Source organism: Elgaria multicarinata, chromosome 18, assembly GCF_023053635.1.
Source record: "Elgaria multicarinata webbii isolate HBS135686 ecotype San Diego chromosome 18, rElgMul1.1.pri, whole genome shotgun sequence".
Lineage (NCBI taxonomy): Eukaryota > Metazoa > Chordata > Lepidosauria > Squamata > Anguidae > Elgaria > Elgaria multicarinata.
In genome coordinates, this window is record NC_086188.1 from 18,056,780 (window position 1) to 18,076,229 (window position 19,450).

General features: G+C 47.4%; 1 protein-coding gene across 2 annotated transcripts in view; it reads left to right on the forward strand.

Moving 5' to 3' along the window:
* ASCC2 (activating signal cointegrator 1 complex subunit 2) overlaps nucleotides 1–19,450 on the forward strand; it is a 60,809-nt gene that overhangs the window by 23,858 nt on the left and 17,501 nt on the right. For both annotated transcript variants that reach the window (XM_063143798.1, XM_063143799.1), the window contains exons 9-15: nucleotides 361–435; nucleotides 1,357–1,464; nucleotides 8,062–8,130; nucleotides 11,425–11,499; nucleotides 12,649–12,829; nucleotides 13,937–14,154; nucleotides 16,344–16,463. In XM_063143798.1, coding sequence (XP_062999868.1) covers nucleotides 361–435; nucleotides 1,357–1,464; nucleotides 8,062–8,130; nucleotides 11,425–11,499; nucleotides 12,649–12,829; nucleotides 13,937–14,154; nucleotides 16,344–16,463 — 846 coding nt within the window. The remainder of the gene's footprint in view (nucleotides 1–360; nucleotides 436–1,356; nucleotides 1,465–8,061; nucleotides 8,131–11,424; nucleotides 11,500–12,648; nucleotides 12,830–13,936; nucleotides 14,155–16,343; nucleotides 16,464–19,450) is intronic.

Genomic DNA, 19,450 nt, shown 5'->3' on the forward strand with positions numbered 1-19,450 from the left:
TCTATGATTCTACGATCTCTGAATGTACGTAGGAAACTGCTTTTTACCAAGTCAGACGTAGTTCCACCAAGCTCAGAATTGTGCGCTTTGATTGGCAGGTCCTTGGCAGCCTCTCAGGCCGAGGCTGCCAATCAAACGCCTCCTGTTATCCTTCACTTGACAATAACTGGGGTTTGAACCTGGGGCCGTTTGCATACCAAGGCTGTGATCGACCCATGAGCTGTGCTCTCTCCACCCTCCACTTCCTCTGTATTATCAGTCTCGGGAGCTTTCCATCCGTCTCTCCTCCTCCTCCCTTTCCTTGATTTGACTCTTGACGAAAGCCCGCTCCCAATTAGGTTTGTGACCCCCTGTTTGTAGGCTGGCTGCGTTTTACGAACTGTTGATACCTGAGCTGGAATCTGCGATTAAGAAGAGGCAGCATGAAGATAGCAGGTATGTTTCTGGCGGAGGTGTCCTTGCCTCTCTGAAAGAAACGCGGTGGCCTCCTCCAAGTCATGTGCCCTGTGATACATCCGCCAAGGCTGTGGATTTGAATTGTGCTTTATTCACAGTCTAGTCTCCCCCCACCACGTACATTTATCACACATCCTGACTTTAATCTCGGGAGCTCAGGGTAGCATATATGTAGTGATCTTCGCCCCCCCCCCCTTTTCTTTAATCCTCACAACAACCTGTGAGGTAGTTCATGAGCTGAGGGAGTGTGATTGGCGCAGGATCGCCCACTGAGCTTCATGGCCGAGTGGGGATTTGAACCCGAGTTACTCCAGTGTAAGTCCCAGCATTGCACAACAGCTGGCTCTGTCTTCTCCACTTCTCTTATAGGGCTATGTGAGTGTTTATGTAGAATAGTTGGGGAGTGCTTAGGCTGGCGGGGGCATGATAATGAATGACGGCACTGGCGTTGGTCAATAGATGCTTGTGGCAAAGCATCTGCTGTAGCACTGAGCTATGACCCCTCCAATGGGCTCAATATTTGAGCTTTACATCTATTACTCTACACAACAACCACTTTACCCACAGCATCTTGCTAGAGATGGAGGCTGCAGCAAGGGGGAGAATGGAATGCCAGATGGTTTGAGCGCTAGATTATTTAGTTAGTTAGTTTTGTTACATTTATACCCCACCTTCCCCCCCCCCCAAAGAACCCAAAGTGGTTTATATGGGCCTTCTCCTCCTTTGTTTTATCCCCATGACAACCCTGTGAGGTAGTTTATGGGCTGAGGGTCAGTGACTGGCCCAAAGCCACCCAGTGAGCGTCACGGCCGAGTGGGGACTCGAACCCAGATCTCCCCAGTCCAGCTCTTGCATCACGTGACCACATGAATTCTCTCTTTCTCCCCCCCCCCCACTTAGCTTGCTGTCGGATTTATGGAGGAGGCTGTCCCATTCTAGGAAGAAGGTGGTGGAGGTTTTCCATATAATCGTAAACCAGCTGTGCCTTCAACCCATTTTGGAAAGCAGGTACGGTGCTCTCAGGGGTAGGCAACATTTCCCCCCTCCACGGCGGCATTCTGTCTGGGAAAAACTGTTTCATCCCAACAGTGGTGGGGCCAGAGCTAAACGTGGTCATGGCTAGTGCCCCCCGCCCCGGTCTCTTGTGCGCACACACAAAAACACACACACACCATCCATTTCCCCTTTCTCTCTTTTTCTTTGTCTCATTTAACTGGGATGAGTTTGGGCTGTTTAACTTATATGTTTATAGCTCTTCTTTGTTCATACTTGCATTTATGAATTGATATTGCATGGAACTGAATAGCTAAATTTATTTGGATTGATATAACGAAAGAATAATCGGAATCTCCTTTAGATGTGGAGTGGTGTATACACATGCTGTAAATAAATAAACTTAGAATCAAACTAAAAAATGTCCCTCCCATAACCCTAACCCAACCCGGCAAATCTGGTGCTGACGGTATAAGCCTTCAGTTACTAGGTCAAGCAAGACATATTTACCAGCCAGGGATGCATATAATGCTTCTGTGTTGTTTCTGTGGTTTTATTTGCTGCCTTTTATTATTTTATTTTATTGATGCTATTCTTTTGTTGTACGCTGCCCTGAAGTCTGAATTTGATGAAAGGCAGTACAAAAAAGGTGTAAATCACACGGTATTTAAACTTTTATCAAATATAACACTGGCATTTTGAAAAGAATACTAACCCTCACAGGAACTCCCTTCCCCCAATATGCAAGACATAACTCCTTAGTAAAAAGTGGCTTGAGAAAACTTCCATGCTTTCGCTGCGAAGTAGAATTAAATGCAATCCATCTAACGCTTGCCTTTGACTTAAGCTAAACAACATTCCTACTCCACCTATTAAAGCAACAAGTTGTAGGGGATGTTTTCTACTCTAACCTCAAAATTTACTAAGGATTATGCATTAAAAAAAAAAGGAAATAATTGTTTTTTCCCTGGATCTTTCCGTTCTCTTTTCAGCAGAGCTCTGATCTTACATTGCCAAACGCTTTCAAACAATGGCATTCTCACAGATTTCCTTCTCTGGAAACAGTAGCTAGAAATCAGGAAATGCCTCAGAGGAAAGATATTCATTAACAGGGGAGGGACGCTGGCACAAGCGTGGGTGGATTTTGAACGGCTGTGCGCTAGGCCCAGGCCATGGGTGGCCTTGCTCCCATCCACACACAGGGTGGTTATTTTTCATCCCAGCTTCCGTGCTGCGTGTTTTGTTGGAGCTGGAGACATGAGCCGGCGTTTTTGCTAGAGCCTAGAACATTGGGTCAGTGGCCCGTTTGGAATTTTGAGAGCGTTGTGGGCGCTCTCACAAAATGGCAGACGTGGTGGTGGGGAGGGACAACCATCTGTCAGGGATGCTTTAGGGTGGATTCCTGCATTAAGCAGGGGGTTGGACTCGATGGCCTTGTAGGCCCCTTCCAACTCTGCTATTCTATGAGTCTATGAGGGCTTTCCTGTTCATAAAATGGCTACCATGATAGTCTTGGCTAGTCATGAAATGCCCATTTGCCAGAAGGCAAATTCGTGAGACTAAATGAAAAGTAACTTGCCCAGGAACTTAAGTACAAGGCAGAAGAGGACGGGCCGAGCCCCCAAACATTGGTAACCTCAAGATTGGATTACTGCAACGCGCTCTACGTGGGGCTGCCCTTGAAGCTGCTCCGGAAGCTGGAGCTAGTGCAGAATGCTGCAGCTCGGCTGCTGTCTGGAGCTGCTCCTTTCCAGCATGGAACTCCTCTGCTGAGGGAACTGCACTGGCTGCCTATTCGCTACCGGGCCAGGTTTACGGTTCTGGTACTTGTGTACAAAGCCCTAAACAACTTGGGACCAGGATACCTGAGAGAGCGCCTTCTCTCTTACCAACCTGCCCGGTCACTGAGGTGATCCGAGGGCCTGCTCCTGGTGGTTCCACCTAGATCCATCCTCCGACTGGAATCCACCAGGGGAAGTGCCTTCAGCGTGGTGGCCCCCCTCCTGTGGAATTCCCTGCCTCTGGAGGTCAGGCAGGCACCAACCTTGTACTCCTTTCAGCGCCTCCTGAAAACATCTTTATTCCAAGAAGCCTTTCCTTAATATGCAGCCTTGGATTTCTTTTTTTGCTTCTTTTAAATTTTGTTTTAACTGCTTTATTCTGTTTTTATTTTCATTTTACCTTGTATACTGCTCCGAAATTTTTCAATGGGGAGCGGTATATAAATATTCTAAACAATAATAATAAACACAAAACCATTCTTTTGAACCCAAATAAAGGTGGAGGGCAGCAATAGGCTTTGCAGCACGCCAGGTGTTTTTTTGGGGAAATACGGTAAAATCCAGGAGGGGTAGGGAGCATGGTGGGCGCCAACTAAATTAATTTTTTTTCATTTATACTGCCCTATAGCCGAGGCCCGAGGCCCATTTACAGTTAAAACTGCAGCATATAAGGCAAGATTTAAAACTTTTTAAATAAAAAATTGTAAATACCGTATACAACCAGAATGAGTTATAGTCCAGGAGAAAGCCTGTCTAAAAAGATATGTTTTCAGGAGGCGTTTGAAGGCTGTTTCACTTTCCGCCTCCCAAACCACACGAGGGAGGGTTTTCCAGAGGGTGGGTGCCCCCACCGAGAAGGCCCTGCCATCGTGGTTCTTTGTGGCGACATTCTGTTCATTTTGGAATGACGAGCAGGGCCGCCTCTGACGATCGTAAATGTCATCTGAGTGTAGCAGACAGGAGATACTGCTCCTCTGAGCTGGAAAGCTAGGGACTTTCTATTTATACCAGGTCCAGTCAGACCAGAAGCTTTGTTCTGCCTGCCAGTCCAAGGGCTGCTGACACTGCACAACTGTTCCTTTTTGTGCCAAACGTGGGTTGTGATGATGCACCGTTGGCAAACTGGATGCTGGCAAACCATGGCTGCCTGCAAAGGCTTCTGGGTGAATGGCTGCTTCTGCCTTTAAGCTAGAAAACTTATTTTTAGTCTGTACCAGTCAGCAACATTCCTTTGTGCTATGGGAAAGGTGGGTCAAAAGCACAATTGCAGTGACCTCATGAGAGCCCCAGGTGTATTATTATTATTATTATTATTATTGTTGTTGTTGTTGTTGTTGTTGTTGTTGTATTTATTTATTTATTTATTTATTTATTTATATAGCACCATCTATGTACATGGTGCTGTACAGAGTAAAACAGTAAATAGCAGGACCCTGCCGCATAGGCTTACATTCTATTAAAATCATAGTAAAGCGATAAGGAGGGGAAGAGAATGCAAACAGGCACAGGGTAGGGTAAGCAGGCACAGGGTAGGGTAAAACTAACAGTATAAAGTCCAAACAGCATCAGGTTTTAAAAGCTTTAGGAAAAAGAAAAGTTTTTAGCTGAGCTTTAAAAGCTGCGATTGAACTTGTGGATCTCAGATGTTCTGGAAGAGCGTTCCAGGCGGAAGGGGCAGCAGAAGAAAATGGATGAAGCCGAGCAAAGGAAGTAGAGACCCTTGGGCAGGCGAGAAACATGGCATCAGAGGAGCGAAGAGCACGAGCGGGGCGATAGTGTGAGATGAGAGAGGAGAGATAGGCAGGAGCTAGACCGTGAAAAGCTTTGAAGGTCAACAGGAGAAGTTTATATTGGATTCTGAAGTGAATTGGAAGCCAGTGAAGAGATTTCAGAAGTGGAGTAACATGGTCAGAGCGGCGAGCCAAGAAGATGATCTTAGCGGCTCTAATGAGCCGACATTCCAAGGTGGTTCAGTCGGAAAACTGACCATAACACCCTTAGAAACCCAATTAGTGGGTCTTGGTCTTGCCCGTGCCAAAGAAATGCCAGGTATTGCCTTGTTTATCACAACAGTGTACACTTATGCTATAGATTCCCATGATGAGAAGAAGTGCTTTGTTATTAGTAGCTGTGCAATGCACCACTTGCTTAACTTGGCAGCAATGCCAAGTTCAGTTATGCTATAATTGTTCTTGTGGCCAGGGGTGGGGTGGGGTGGGGTCCAGACTGCTCAAAGGGTCTTCTGGGCAGGAAGCTTTCGCAGCCTGGGATGAGCCTTATTATGTGCTGAATACATCATGCCAATACATTAGTCTCCTTGTAAGCAAACCTGTGAGTCTGGCTGACTTTTATTTATTTATTGCATTTCTATACTGCCCAATAGCCGGAGCTCTCTGGGCGGTTTACAAAATTAAGACAATTCAAAGCAAAACAACAGTATAAAATCGTAATATAAAATACAATATAAAAGCACAATCAAGATAAAAACAGCAGCAATGCAAATACACACATTTTAAATACCAATTTAAAACAGTAAGGTTAAAATTAATTTATAGACCGTTAAAATACTGGGAGAATAAAAAGGTCTTCACCTGGCGTCTAAAAGCATATAATGTAGGTGCCAGGTGAACCTCCTTAGGGAGCTCATTCCACGGCCGGGGTGCCACAGCAGAGAAGGCCCTCCTCCTGGTAGCCACCTGCCTCACTTCCTTTGGCAGGGGCTCGCGGAGAAGGACCCCTGAGGATGACCTTAGGGTCCGGGCAGGTACATATGGGAGGAGGCGTTCCTTCAGATAGCCTGGCCCCAAGCCGTTTAGGGCTTTGAATGCTGTCTCCTTGGTAACCCTGAAACAACCTGAAGCTCATGGCCAGGCCAGAGCTGGAAGGATTAATACAACCGTCACTAGCCCTTCCCAGCCCAACTCCCTTCCCCAATTCTTAACATGTGCCTTTACTGCTGGTTCTGGTGGTCCGTTTTCATCCAGAAGTGCGGCTACGGGAGCAGCTCAAGCACTTTAAAGAGCACAAGAAACGTCTCCTGCCCAGATTCCCTCTTATTTCTCCTCCTGCTGTGGCCCGTGCCGAATATTTGTTCAGCAAATGAGCCTTTCAGTCTCCTCCGGAGCTTTAACAGAAGTATTGAGTAGCTACCATTTTGGGGCAAGGGCGTTTTTTCTGCTGTGTTTTGTAGGCTTGGAGACCCAGGAGCAGGAGGAGGAGGGCTCTTTGGGTGGATGAAAATCAGTGTTCATGTTTAATTTTAAATTAGTTTTTTTAAATGTAAGCTGGATTTTATTTTTTAGGATACTTTATGCTTTTAGGATGTTTTTAGGGTGATTTTTAACAGTGTATACAATGTTTTTAATCAGTATTTTATGTATTTTATGCTTGCTGTTGTTCCCTGCCTCGATCCAATTGGAGAGGCGGGTAAGAAATAAATTATTATTATTATTATTATTATTAGTAGTAGTAGTATTATGTAACAGCTGCTAGACTAGTTCATGCTAAATATTGGAAATCCCCTAAAGTAGCTAATGTGTAAGTACAGGTAGCTAAAGAAATGTGGAATTTGCTACCTTGGCCCAACTGACCACATATATTAAGAGCGAATGAAAATGTCAAAAGTGTGATAAACGTATGGAGAACTGGGGATTTTTTGTTGATCGGTGTAAATTCAATTTGTTAATCCTGAATTCAGAGTTACATTTTTAACATGAATTATATTGAATTTGTCTAATAAGAACTTCATGTTAAAAGTGCCAGTAAAATTCTTAGATAGATTTTAAGACTGGCATATGTTTATCTGAAGTTACTATAAATGTGATCAGGGTATCGGTTTTTTAAAAAAATGGGGGCAGAATCAGTGATAGTATTTAATACTTTTTTCAATGTTTTTACAGTGCCTTTTAGAGCAACCAGCTCATTCAAGGCATCTGAAAATCAACATTTAAAAACAACGTATAAAAATGTAAACTAAAACAGTGGCACGAAACACATCCTAATCCAGTCCAGGAGTCCGTATAAGCCATATTAAACCATGTGGCATCGTTTATAATGCTGAACAGCAAGAGTTAAACTTCAAACCCAGCATCTATCCCCCCCCCCACATCCCCAAAGGTGTGGCTCCCTTTCCTTGGAGGGAGGGCTTGTCTAGGAATTGAACTCCTCGCTCCAAAGCAAGAATCATTCTGCTAGGGTGACCATATGAAAAGGAGGACAGGGCTCCTGTATCTTTAACAGTTGCATAGAAAAGGGAATTTCAGCAGGTGTCATTGGCATATAGGGAGAACCTGGTGAAATTCCCTCTTCATCACAATTTTCTTTTTTCAATTTTCACATCACACTTTTCTTTTTCCTAAAGCTTTTAAAACTTGAATTGTTCTGACTTTTATACTGCCTGTTTGGTGCATTCTCTTCCCCTCCTTATTGTTTTATTATGATTTTATTAGAATGTAAGCCTATGCGGCAGGGTCTTGCTATTTATTGTTTTACTCTGTACAGCACCATGTACATTAATGGTGCTATATAAATAAATAAATAAATAATAATAATAATAATAGTTAAAGCTGCAGGAGCTAGACTAGAGTGACCAGAGTTAAAAGAGGGCAGGGCTCCTGCAGCTTTAACTGTTGTGATGAAGAGGACATTTCACCAGGTTCCCCATATATACAAATGACATCTGCTGAAATTTCCTTTTCAATACAACTGTTAAAGATACAGGAGCCCTGTCCTCCTTTGCATATCAGGCTGCTGAACAAAAAAGCCAGTCCTGAACCTATATAAATGCATTTTTGTTGTTGTTGTTGTTACTCATATCAGCTTCTTGTTACAGCTGTGAAACCATCCAGCCATATATTGAAGAGTTCCTACAGATCTTCACTTCAGTGCTTCATGAGAGGAGGTGAGCGTACCCGGCTGAGTGAGAGGGAGACCTGGTTTACAGAGGTGGGGGAAAGTCTGTTGCAGCAAAAGCAATGAAGTATCTTGAGACATCTTAAAGCAGAGGTTCTCAACCTTTTTTGCTCCATTCCCCCCTTTCACCATTGTTCAGAATATAATTCCCCCCCCTTCCCAAGATAGGCTTAACTCAAAAGGTGCATTCCAAATAACATGCATATAATATTGAAAAATCTTCTATTTTATTTTTCTATATTAGTCCCATTTAAAGGGGCAACGCAAAGCATGGCCCCTTTTACATTCTCAGCTCCCATGCTTTGCGTTGCCCCTTTAATTGGGAAGCCGGAGACTTCTAGGATTGCAAGGGAGAGAGAAGCAAAGGCCCGGCTTTTGCAGAGGACATGACACTTCTCTGGGACGTTTTTAATAACGTGTAGGAAGACATAATCTACAGGACACCATACTTTGCTGAATAGTGGTCCCAATTCCTCTCCCCGCCCCGGGAACCCTGGGAATTTGTTGAGAACCCATGTCTTAAAGCAAAGGTGCAGAAAATCAGGCCCAGGGGCTGAATATGGCCCTTTATTTATTTATTTAGCACCATCAATACACACGGTGCTGAACATAGCAAAACAATAAAACAGCAACACCCTGCCCACGTAGGCTTACTTTCTAATAAAATCATAATAAAACAATCAGAATGCACCAGACAGGCACAGGGGACACTAAAACGAACAGTGTAAAAGTAAGATCAAAGTCAAGTTCTAAAAGCTGTAGAAAAAAAGAAAAGTTTTCAGCTGAGCTTTAAAAAACGTAATTGGACTCGTGGAAGAGAATTCCAGGCAATAAGGGGCAGCGAGAGAAAATGGACGAAGCCGAGCAAGAGAAGTAGAGGCCCTTGGGCGGGTGAGAAACATGGCATCAGAGGAGCGAAGAGCACGAGCGGGGCAAGAGTGTGAGAGGAGGGAAGAAAGGTAGGAAGGAGATAGACTGTGACAAGCTTTGAAAGACAATAGGAGAAGCTTATATTGGATTCTGAGGTGAACTGGGAGCCAATGAAGGGATTTCAGGAGTGGAGTGACATGGTCAGAGCGATGAGCCAAGAAGATGATCTTAGCAGCAGAGGGATGAATAGAAAACAAAGTGATGTGAGAAGAAGGAAGGTCAGGATTCCCCCGATGGTCACAGCCCTCTCCCCTGACCATCCATTGAGTGGGTTCCTAGATTTTGTACAATTCCACCCCCCTCCCCAATATAAAAGGTTGAAACGCCTCTGCGAAGGCTTAGTGACTGGCACTAGGAGCTAAAACTTGCCGGTATTTTGGGGGTTTGCCCCCCTCCTTTTCCCTTCAGCCCCCACAGGCCCCCGAGAGCATCTCTAAAACGAGATTGGGCCCTCGGGCTGACAGAGGCTCTGTGCCCCTGCCTTAGAGGCTAACGTATTTATTTGGGCACAAGCTTTCGTGGCCACTCCCCACTTCACCGGCCACGGCAGGCGGAGTGGAGTCTGCGAACGCTCACGCCAGAATGAATTGGCTCGTAGTTAAGGTGTCGCAAAACTCTTTGTTGTTTTCCACCGAAGCTGGCGGACTTGTCACCCTCCGTGGCAGCAGCGGAGAGCTGGCTGCGGATTGCAAGAGAACGGTGCTTCTTTCCCCGGGCTTCTCAAAATGAGCCGTCAAGGGTCCTTCGAAACTCCCTCTCCCTCAGGGCTGTGTCTTCTGTTATCTTCCAGGGTGCCGTTCGGAGTGCAGAGAGGAGGGAGAGCGGGAAGGGTTCTCCCTAGTGCAGGGAGAGGGGGCAGTTTTGTGTTTTTTAAAAAAATTATTTATTAAACTCCATTTAACAAAGCAGTTTTTAAAAAAGTTAAAAATATATATAAAAACTTACAAGTCAGACAGCGTTTCTAATAAATACACAAACACGATTTCTGTAGTTGCCGAACCGAGCTTGTTTCCTTCAATTTACTGTGGTCAGAGGAAGATTTGTTAAACCAGAGTTGGATGCCACATCTGTACCATTGATGTAATTGAGAAAAGGAGACCATATTTCATTGAATGGGTCATAGCTAAGTTGGCCCGACGAGACTCTGCGGTGGTAGGTTAATTTTTCAGAGCAGGCTATATCCCACACTTTCCCTTTCCATCTTGGATGGAAAGGGAAATTTGGATAAATCCCCCCCTCCGAACAATATCGTCCCGCATACAGGAGTCAGCCCTCAAGGTTATATTAAGATGGCATATAACTCCAATTCAACTCTCGCATGCAACGACTTCAATCTCCCCACTGTGTTGGAGAGGATGCGATGAAAAGGGCTTTTACTTACATATGTGGTGGGAGTGTAAGGCCCTGAAGCAGTTCTGGGAAACTATCTTCAATATAATTTCTAAGGCCACTGATCAGATGATCTTTCCAGAACCAAGCCTGGCCCTGCTGTCCCTGCCCAATGCTCTAAACCCCTCCCTTACCCATAAAGAATTGGTATTTATCCTCCTTACGGCAGCTCGTTTAGAAATCGCCGAACACTGGAAGGATCCGAAGGGCCCTACACTCACTGGATGGACAGGGAGAGGGGGCAGTGAGCGCGGAAGCGGTATCCCTAAACCCGCTGCTCCTTTCACAAGTGGGGAGTCGAGGCATTCCCGTCACGTTTCGACACGGCCCCGTCACGTTTCGACACGGCCCCGTCACGTTTAGACACGGCCCCTTTCTGCCGTTCTCCTGAGGCTGTGGGGGTCCGAGGCGAAGTCTGGGGGTCAGGTTATGAAGCAAGCAGACAAGGGGCCTGTTCAGACAACACGCTAAGCCATGGCTAGGCCAGTAACCCTTTTGCAGCAAGTGTTTAGCGAGCGTGTTTAAACCGTGGTTTTGTAGCCACCATAGTTCGGAATGGTTCACATGACACACTAAGTCATGGTTCACACAACACACTAAGCCGTCATGTTTAGCTCAAAACGCTTAACCCATCATAGTTTAGCATGTTGTCTGAGCTGGGCCAAGGGAGCAAAGCGTGGGTCCTTTGGCCGCAGACGATGACAGGGCTGGAAGAATCCGTGCCTGCAGCACCAACACCAGCTCTATTCTTTCCCTTCCAAACTCTGCTGAAAGATCTCTCTACCTTTGTGAGGGACTGCTACCTTTAGAGGTTCTGCGGTCCATTTCATGTACACATTTCCATAATGTGGAAATTGCGGTGCGCAATCCGAAGTCAGTGGTTTACTCAGAAGTAAACCCTGCTGAACTCGATGGGACCGGTTCCCTAGTAAGCAGGCTTAGGATGGCAGTCTTCTACTTGCAGGTTCCTCCGTGACTATGATGAGCACTTTCCTGTAGCAGATGACGTGAGCCTCCTCCAGCAAGCCTCCTCAACCCTGTATCCTTTGCCATTTATTTATTTATTTAGAATATTTATATACCGCTCCCCATTTAGCACTGGGGTATCTGTGTGGGCGTGGGTGGTAATTAACTCCCTGCGCCCACCCATTGTGTCACATCCCCCAAGAATATAGCTAGGCCATTGCTTCCTGGCAAAGGGCTGAGCTGTGGCAAAGATGGCCCCACCTACTTTTGATATTTAAGCACTGCCTGCCCATGTGGTGACCCTTCGTGCTTCACAGCTTTTCTCTGCATTCTCTTGTACTCCCAAACTGACTCCTCCTTGGTCCAATCGTAGCAGGGGAGGTGTGGTCAAGGAAGGAAAAGCTCCTCTCCCTGCAATTCTCATTGGCTCTTTGTGGAGAGACCTGACTTGTGCCTTCATCTCTTCTGCTCTAGTGAAGGGGTCGCAGTCCCGGTGCAGTTGCATTGGCACTTCCTGTTTCCAGGAAGGAAGCCATTTGGGTGGTGACGAATGCCAGGCAGATAGGGCTCATCCTGTAGAGACGCATGGCTCGGGTGGCTCACCCTATCACCCGACCTGTGTTAAATTCTGCTGCTTTCAGATGGCGGCTTTCAAGTGGGGAAAGAACATTGGTCCTTACCAAGAAGGTTCCTTCTGGGATGGTGTGCAGAAAGCATCTCACCATGTGTCCACTGGTCAAGACCTCTTATAGGGCATGGCTAATTGCGTTACCGCATTTTCTGTTCCTCTGTGCATCTAACCTTTACTCCAACCAGATCGACCTGTACTCTCTTCATCTGAGCTATAGCCCTGAACAGGAGGAGCCTGGGGACCAATAAAATACTCAAAAGTTTAGTCACATGGTTCCTGCTTTTCCTGGAGAAAGCAGGGAGATAACCTGTTGTGGGATGCCTTCCTCACACCAACCTGGAGAACAGGAAGTGAGGGCTGTGGGGTTACTCTTAGCCTCTTCCCCTTATCTCTTCGACATTGGCGGGCTTCTACAGCCCGATATGTACAGGGCCGGCCTGCAATTCGGATCCTGCGTTGCCTTTGCCCGCCTTGCTGCAGAAATGTCCGAGAGCAAATGCAAACCTTGCCCGGTCCCCTGGGGCTCAAGCCATAGCATGGCTGCTCTTTGAACTGTCTGATCAGGGAAACGCCCTTAACTCCGTCGGCCAGGGACGAGACCCGGACAGCTTACATCCTGCAAGCAGTGGAAAGCGCCTGGGAAGGCGTGGATAGGAGGAAGAAAACGGCTCAGGTCCCACCCCTGCCGGAAGATGCGGCTGGAGCCTCAGCAGCGGTGCTGCCCAGCGCGGCCGAGGGGTTGGAGAGGCTCAGCCAGCAAGACCATGCAGAGGTGAGTGTTCAAAACACGCCATGATGAGCTGCCTGCATTGGCCACAGATGCTAAGCCGGGCATGCGGGGCTGGTGCAGGCTGCTGGAATTTCAACCAGGAGAGGTGCTTGCTGCTGGTCCATATGGCTGGCACAGACAGACCGTTCCCCCCCTCCTCAGTCACAGCTGGATTTGAACCTTGGGCCTTCCAGGAGCTGGGCTGGATTTCTTCCTGTCCTTCTACCAATCTTCCCCAACCTGGTGCCCTCCAGATGTTTTGGACTACAACTCCCATTATTCTTGATCATTGGCCATATGCTGGCTGGGGCTTATGGGGGTTGGAGTCCAAAGCATCTGGTGTGTGTGTGTGTGTGTGTGTGTGTGCAAGAGAGAGTACACGAGAGATTATGGCAGGACTCTCCTGGAAAAAGTGGTGCCTGCCTTTCCCTGGAGGACGTGCCCTGCTTTCCTTGTTTGGCTCTGCGGACCAGTCTGCAATGATTGTAGATGCTGGATTTGATTCGCATGCAATTCAAGAAGGACGCAGACAAGCTGGAGCGTGTTCAGAGGAGGGCAGCCAGGATGATCAGGGGTCTGGAAACAAAGCCCTATGAAGAGAGACTGAAGGAACTGGGCATGTTTAGCCTGGAGAAGAGAAGATGGAGGGGAGACATGATAGCACTCTTCAAATACTTAAAAGGTTGTCACACAGAGGAGGGCCAGGATCTCTTCTCGATCCTCCCAGAGTGCAGGACACGGAATAACGGGCTCAAGTTAAAGGAAGCCAGATTCCGGCTGGACATCAGGAAAAACTTCCTGACTGTTAGAGCAGTACGACAATGGAATCTGTTACCTAGGGAGGTTGTGGGCTCTCCCACACTAGAGGCCTTCAAGAGGCAGCTGGACAACCCTCTGCCAGGGATGCTTTAGGGTGGATTCCTGCCTTGAGCAGGGGGTTGGACTTGATGGCCTTGTAGGCCCCTTCCAACTCTGCTATTCTATGTTTCTATGAGCAAAAAACCACCTGTGATCAACGTTGTGCTGTTCTTCCTGGCTCGGCACGCCTGACTCCTTCCAGCCTTCTGATCCTCCCGGGGTAATGTTGCTTGTTGGGTTTGGCTTGTCTAGTATGCTGGAGCAGCTGCCGCCGCACCCATCGCCAAGGTCTCTGGGGTGGAGCTGGATTCCCTGATCTCCCAAGTGAAGGACCTGCTACCTGACCTTGGAGAAGGCTTTGTCCTGGCCTGCCTGGAGGAGTACAACTACAGCGTCGAGCAGGTGATCAACAACCTTCTGGAGGACAACCTGGTGGCCTCCTTGGAGAAGCTGGACCGAGGAATGCCCAGGTAGAGCGGAGAGGGCTTCTCTTTTTACCTTGGTTAGGCCTTTGCGGGCAACTTGCGTAATGGTTTGTGCACTTTATTTGGATAACACCAGTGCTGGGGAACGCAAGCGGGAGGATGCTGTTGCTCTCCTGGCCTGCCTCTGGTTGGCCCCTATTTATTATTTATTTTATTTATTTAAAGCATTTTTATAGCGCCACCTCACCATTTCTGGCATCGAGGCGCTTTACAACAACATATAAAACAATTCCATTAAAACCCTCAACCCACATTAAGACAATTCCATTAAAACCCTCAACCCACATTAAGACAATTCCATTAAAACCCTCACCCTTTACACCTACTCCCTACTCAGTCATGAAGCCCAGTGAGTGACTTTGGCCCAGTCACTGACTCTCAGACTAATCTACTTCACAGGATTGTTGTGAGGATAAAGTGGAGAAGAGAAGGATCATGTGTGCTGCCTTGGGCTCTTTTGGGGAAAGACAGGCTATAAATGTAACAACCAAATGACAACCAAAACAAGTGGAGGGTCAAAAGTTGCCTACCCCTGGGCTAGATTATCTGGCCCGTGAAAGATATGAAACTTGCTTCATAGTTAACAGCTGGCTGCAAATGTCTAGTTATCTCACCGCTCAAATTTCATTTACTTCCTTTGGTTTGACTTAGTAAACCAACCTTGTACATAGAACAGCCTGCCTTTCCCAAAGAATGGAATCTTGGAAGAATACAAGAATACTATGGGAATATGGGAACAGAATGCTGGACTAGGTAAGCCCTTGGTCTGATCCAGCACTGCTCTTCTGGAACCAATGACCCAGGGAGATCATGGGCTGTCCCATCCTAATGACATTCAAGAGGCAGCCGGACAGCCATCTGTCAGGGATGCTTGAAGGTGGATTCCTGCATTGAGCAGAGGGTTGGACTCGATGGCCTTATGAGCCCCTTGCAGCTCAACTATTCTGTGATTCTAAGATGTAGATTCTCTTTCTGGATGAGGGCCAATAAACTGAAGCTGAATCCTAGCAAGGCAGAAGCCCTGTGGGTGAGTGGTTCCCGAGTCCGGTTGGCAGGCTCATTGCCTATTCTGGATGGGGTTGCACTCCCTCTGAAAGAACAGGTTCATCGTTTGGGGGTACTCTTAGGCCCATCTCTGTCACTGGAGGCTCAAGTGGCCACGGCGACTCAGAGTGCCTTTTACCAGCTTCGGCTGGTTCACCCACTACTGCCGCTCCTGAACAGGGATAGCTTGGTCCCTGTGGTACAGGCATTGGTAGCCTCAAGATTGGGTTACTGCAATGCACTTTGTGTGGGGCTGCCCTTAAAGCTGTTCCAGAAGCTGGAGGTAGTGAAGAATGCTGCAGCTCGGCTGTTGTCTGGAGCTGCCCCTTTCCAGCATGGAACTCCTCTGCTGAGAGAACTGCACTGGCTGCCTATTCGCTACCGGGCCAGGTTTACGGTTCTGGTACTTGTGTACAAAGCCCTAAACAACTTGGGACCAGGATACCTGAGAGAGCGCCTTCTCCCTTACCAACCTGCCCGGTCACTGAGGTCATCCGAGGGCCTGCTCCTGGTGGTTCCACATAGACCCATTCTCTGATTGGAGTCCACCAGGGGAAGAGCCTTCAGCGTGGTGGCCCCCCTCCTGTGGAATTCCTTGCCTCTGGAAGTCAGGCAGGCGCCAACTTTGTATTCCTTCCGGCGCCTCCTGAAAACATCGTTCCAGGAAGCCTTTCCTTTAGCGACCAGCCGCGTTTTATATTGCACTTTGTTTCTTTTAAAATGTGTTTTTATTCTGTTTTTATTCTATTTTATTTTGACCCAGGGCTCCAAAATTCTGAATGGGGAGCAGTGCATAAATATTGCAAATAAAATAAATAAATAAATTCTAAACCAAGCATTTGCCTGGGGATTAAAAAGGCGGCAGCAACGCGATTACAGTTCTCTGTATTTATGATCAATGTATTGTTTCCTTCAATGCCAATCCATTGAAATAAGTGAAGGAACAATCCCACCGTGTCCATTGAGTTCCATGGCGCTTTACTGCCAGGGAAGTGGGCTTGTCAGCGCTGCAAGCCTTCCGGCAGCAGCCTCCCCTAGCGTTTCGTGGGGTATTTTGTGTTTCCGAGCGCTTCCCTGAGCTACTTGGGAGAAAGTACCGCGTGGTTTTCTTTTCCCTTTTTGTCTGCCAGGCAGGTGAAACCAGACCCGACCCCTCTCGTCACGTCACGATGCAACGTTTTCCAGAACGACGAGTTTGACGTTTTCAGCAAGGACTCTGTGGATCTCTCCCGGGTGCAGAAAGGCAAGAGGTGAGTCGTTGGAAATCTGGCTGGGCCCACTCAGGCTGTGCGTGGTCAATGGCAGTGGAGTCACGGAACCGTTTTTACAAGCCAAGGTGAAGACCCTATATCATTCCAAAGCCTTTCAGGCAGAGGTGTTCAACCCCAGGTCTGGAGGGCAAATCCAGCCTTTCTAGTTACCCAAACAGACTCCCTTGGGTTCGCCAGGAGGCCACGGCCTCTGCTCCCATCATGCCAGATGGTTCTCACTCCTCCCCACCCCCACCCCATGCCTGACTTTTTTGCATTCCCCCCCCCCCATTTCTAAAAGGTCTAAACACCACTCCTAAAGCCTTAGTTACTCTAAGTAAGACCTTTAAGCTACAATAGGTTGGGTGGTGGTTTTTTTTTTAGTATTTTGGCCCTCCCTCCTTTGGCCTTTGGCCCCGCCCCCTTTGCTTTTGGCCCCGCCCACCACTGGAGCGCGGCCCCCGAGAACGTCTCTTAAGTGGAATTCGGCCCTCGGGCCGAAAGAGGTTCTGCACCCCTGCTTCAGGGGAAGGGCAATAGGTCAGCGGAAGGTCCCGGGGTTCCGTCCCCAGCTGCTCCAGGTAGGCTTGGGAAGGAACTTGCCTGAAGCCCAGGAGAGCCACTGGCAGTCAACGGAGGAAGCAGGACCACACTAGAGGGAGCAATGTGGTAACTCAGCCTAGGGCAGCTTCCTAGGTTGGGCGCTGGCTGGGAGAACGTGTCCGGATCAGTTCCCAGGCAGTCGAGAGTGCCGAGTATCCCCTCTTCACAGTGCTTTGTTTTCGAGCCCCCTGGACTGCAGGGAGGGGTAGGAAAGAGGTTTGGAAGGTCAGTTTTGAGTGAGGAAACAACAAGCCCTGGTCTGTCCACCAGAATCCTGGCTTCTCATGACGTTCAAAGCATCCCTAAGGCTTGGAGGAGTTGAGGAACGCTGTGGGTGTGGGAATAGATGGAGGCATTTTTTTTTTTTAAAAAAGGAAATATCTAAAAGAGGTGGGCTGAATTGATGGGATTATCTGGAAAGAGGGGATGAGCTTTTGGAATGGAGACTTACCTTGCAGTTCGTAAAACGCTGTTGCTCTCCCCGGCAGTCTGGATCAGGGGTCTGGAAACAAAGCCCTATGAAGAGAGACTGAAAGAACTGGGCATGTTTAGCCTGGAGAAGAGAAGATTGAGGGGGGAGGCATGAGAGCCCTCTTCAAATACTTAAAAGGTTGTCACACAGAGGAGGGCCAGGATCTCTTCTCGATCCTCCCAGAGTGCAGGACACGGAATAGTGGGCTCAAGTTAAAGGAAGCCAGATTCCGTCTGGACATCAGGAAAAACTTCCTGACTGTTAGAGCAGTACGACAATGGAATCAGTTACCTAGGGAGGTTGTGGGTTGTGGGCAGCTGGACAACCATCCGTCAGGGATGCTTTAGGGTGGATTCCTGCCTTGAGCAGGGGGTTGGACTAGATGGCCTCGTAGGTCCCTTCCAACTCTGCTATTCTATGATTCCATGAAAGGAGAGCAGGTTATACTGTACGTATCTAAAAAGAAGAGGGGCCGAGCAGGTGATGCGTGTATGTGTGAAATAGGGAGGGAGGCAGAGAGTTAAAAGGAAGAGGGATTGAGCAGTTGGTGTGTGTGTGTGTGTGTGTGTATGAGATAGAGAGAAAGGTGTGGCGAAAGACTTGCACAAGGAGTTGAGGTGAAAGGTGTTTCCCGTCCCTGGCTTTTTTTCCCTTTCCTTTTCACGTCACCTTCATTTTCGACATGGTACTGTGGGTTCCTAACATGCTTCAGCTGCCGTGCTCTTGAGCTTGAATTGATGGGGGGAAGATAAGGTGCTGCAAAAATTTTGCGTCGAGCCGTTTTATGGCAAGGTGACAGAGTCCTTAGAGGCAAAATAAGATGGGTGCCGTGATAAACCAACTAGAGCTGCTTCCAGTGTTACCTTTCCCAATGTGCGTCTCTAGAATTCCTGTAGGGAAACGCACAGAAAATGCCCAAACACCCATTTATTTTGCCGTTGTTCAAGATGGTAGTAGCTCCTTTTGATGGCATTTCCTTTCCTTTTCTTTTTAAATCTTTATTAGAATTATTAAATGGTCATAATAATACCGGAAGAAGTATTTCAGAAATTAAAATACTTCCTTCCTCATGCACGAGATTCACCCTCTCCACTGAAATAAAATATATCCATCGTTGCATTTTGTTCAAAATGCAGGTTCCAAAAATTAACAAATAAATGTCAACATAAAATGAAGCTCCTAACAGTATTCACCCCTTGTCTGCCTTCACTAAAAGATTCTAGAATGGTAAGTTTTGCCATGTATGATATGGCCTATACTGTATTCCAGCCTTCCCCAGCCTGGTGTCCTTCAGGTGTGTTGGACTACAACTCCCAGATGTGCTGACTGGGGGATTCTGATACTTTATTTATTTATTTCCCGAGTCCAGGAATTGAGTAAACACCCTGTTCTGGAGCAGGTGCGTAGCTTGGGAGTACTCCAAGACCCATCATTGTCACTGGAGACGCAGGTGGTCTCTGTGGCTTGGAGCACTTGGGGTCAGCTTTGGCTGATCCACCAGCTACAGTCTTTCCTGGACAGGGACAACCTAGCCACAGTAGTCCATGCGCTGGTAACTTCCCACTTAGACTACTGCAATGCACTCTACGTGGGGCTGCCCTTGAAGACGACTTGGAAGTTGCAGCTGGTGCGAAATGCAGCAGCTAGACTGCTCACCAGAACAGCTTATATATAACACCAGTCTTAAAAGAATTGCATTGGCTGCCTATATGCTTCCAGCATATAGGTGTTGGCAATGACATTTAAAGCACGAAACAGCTTGGGATCTCAGTACTTGAGAGAGCGCTTCTCCCTATATGTGCCTGCCCAAGATTTGAGATCTGTTAGAGGAGCCCTCTTCCATGTCCCACCAACACTAGACATACATTATGGTGGGATGTGGGAGAGGGCTTTCTCTGTTGTGGCGCCCCGG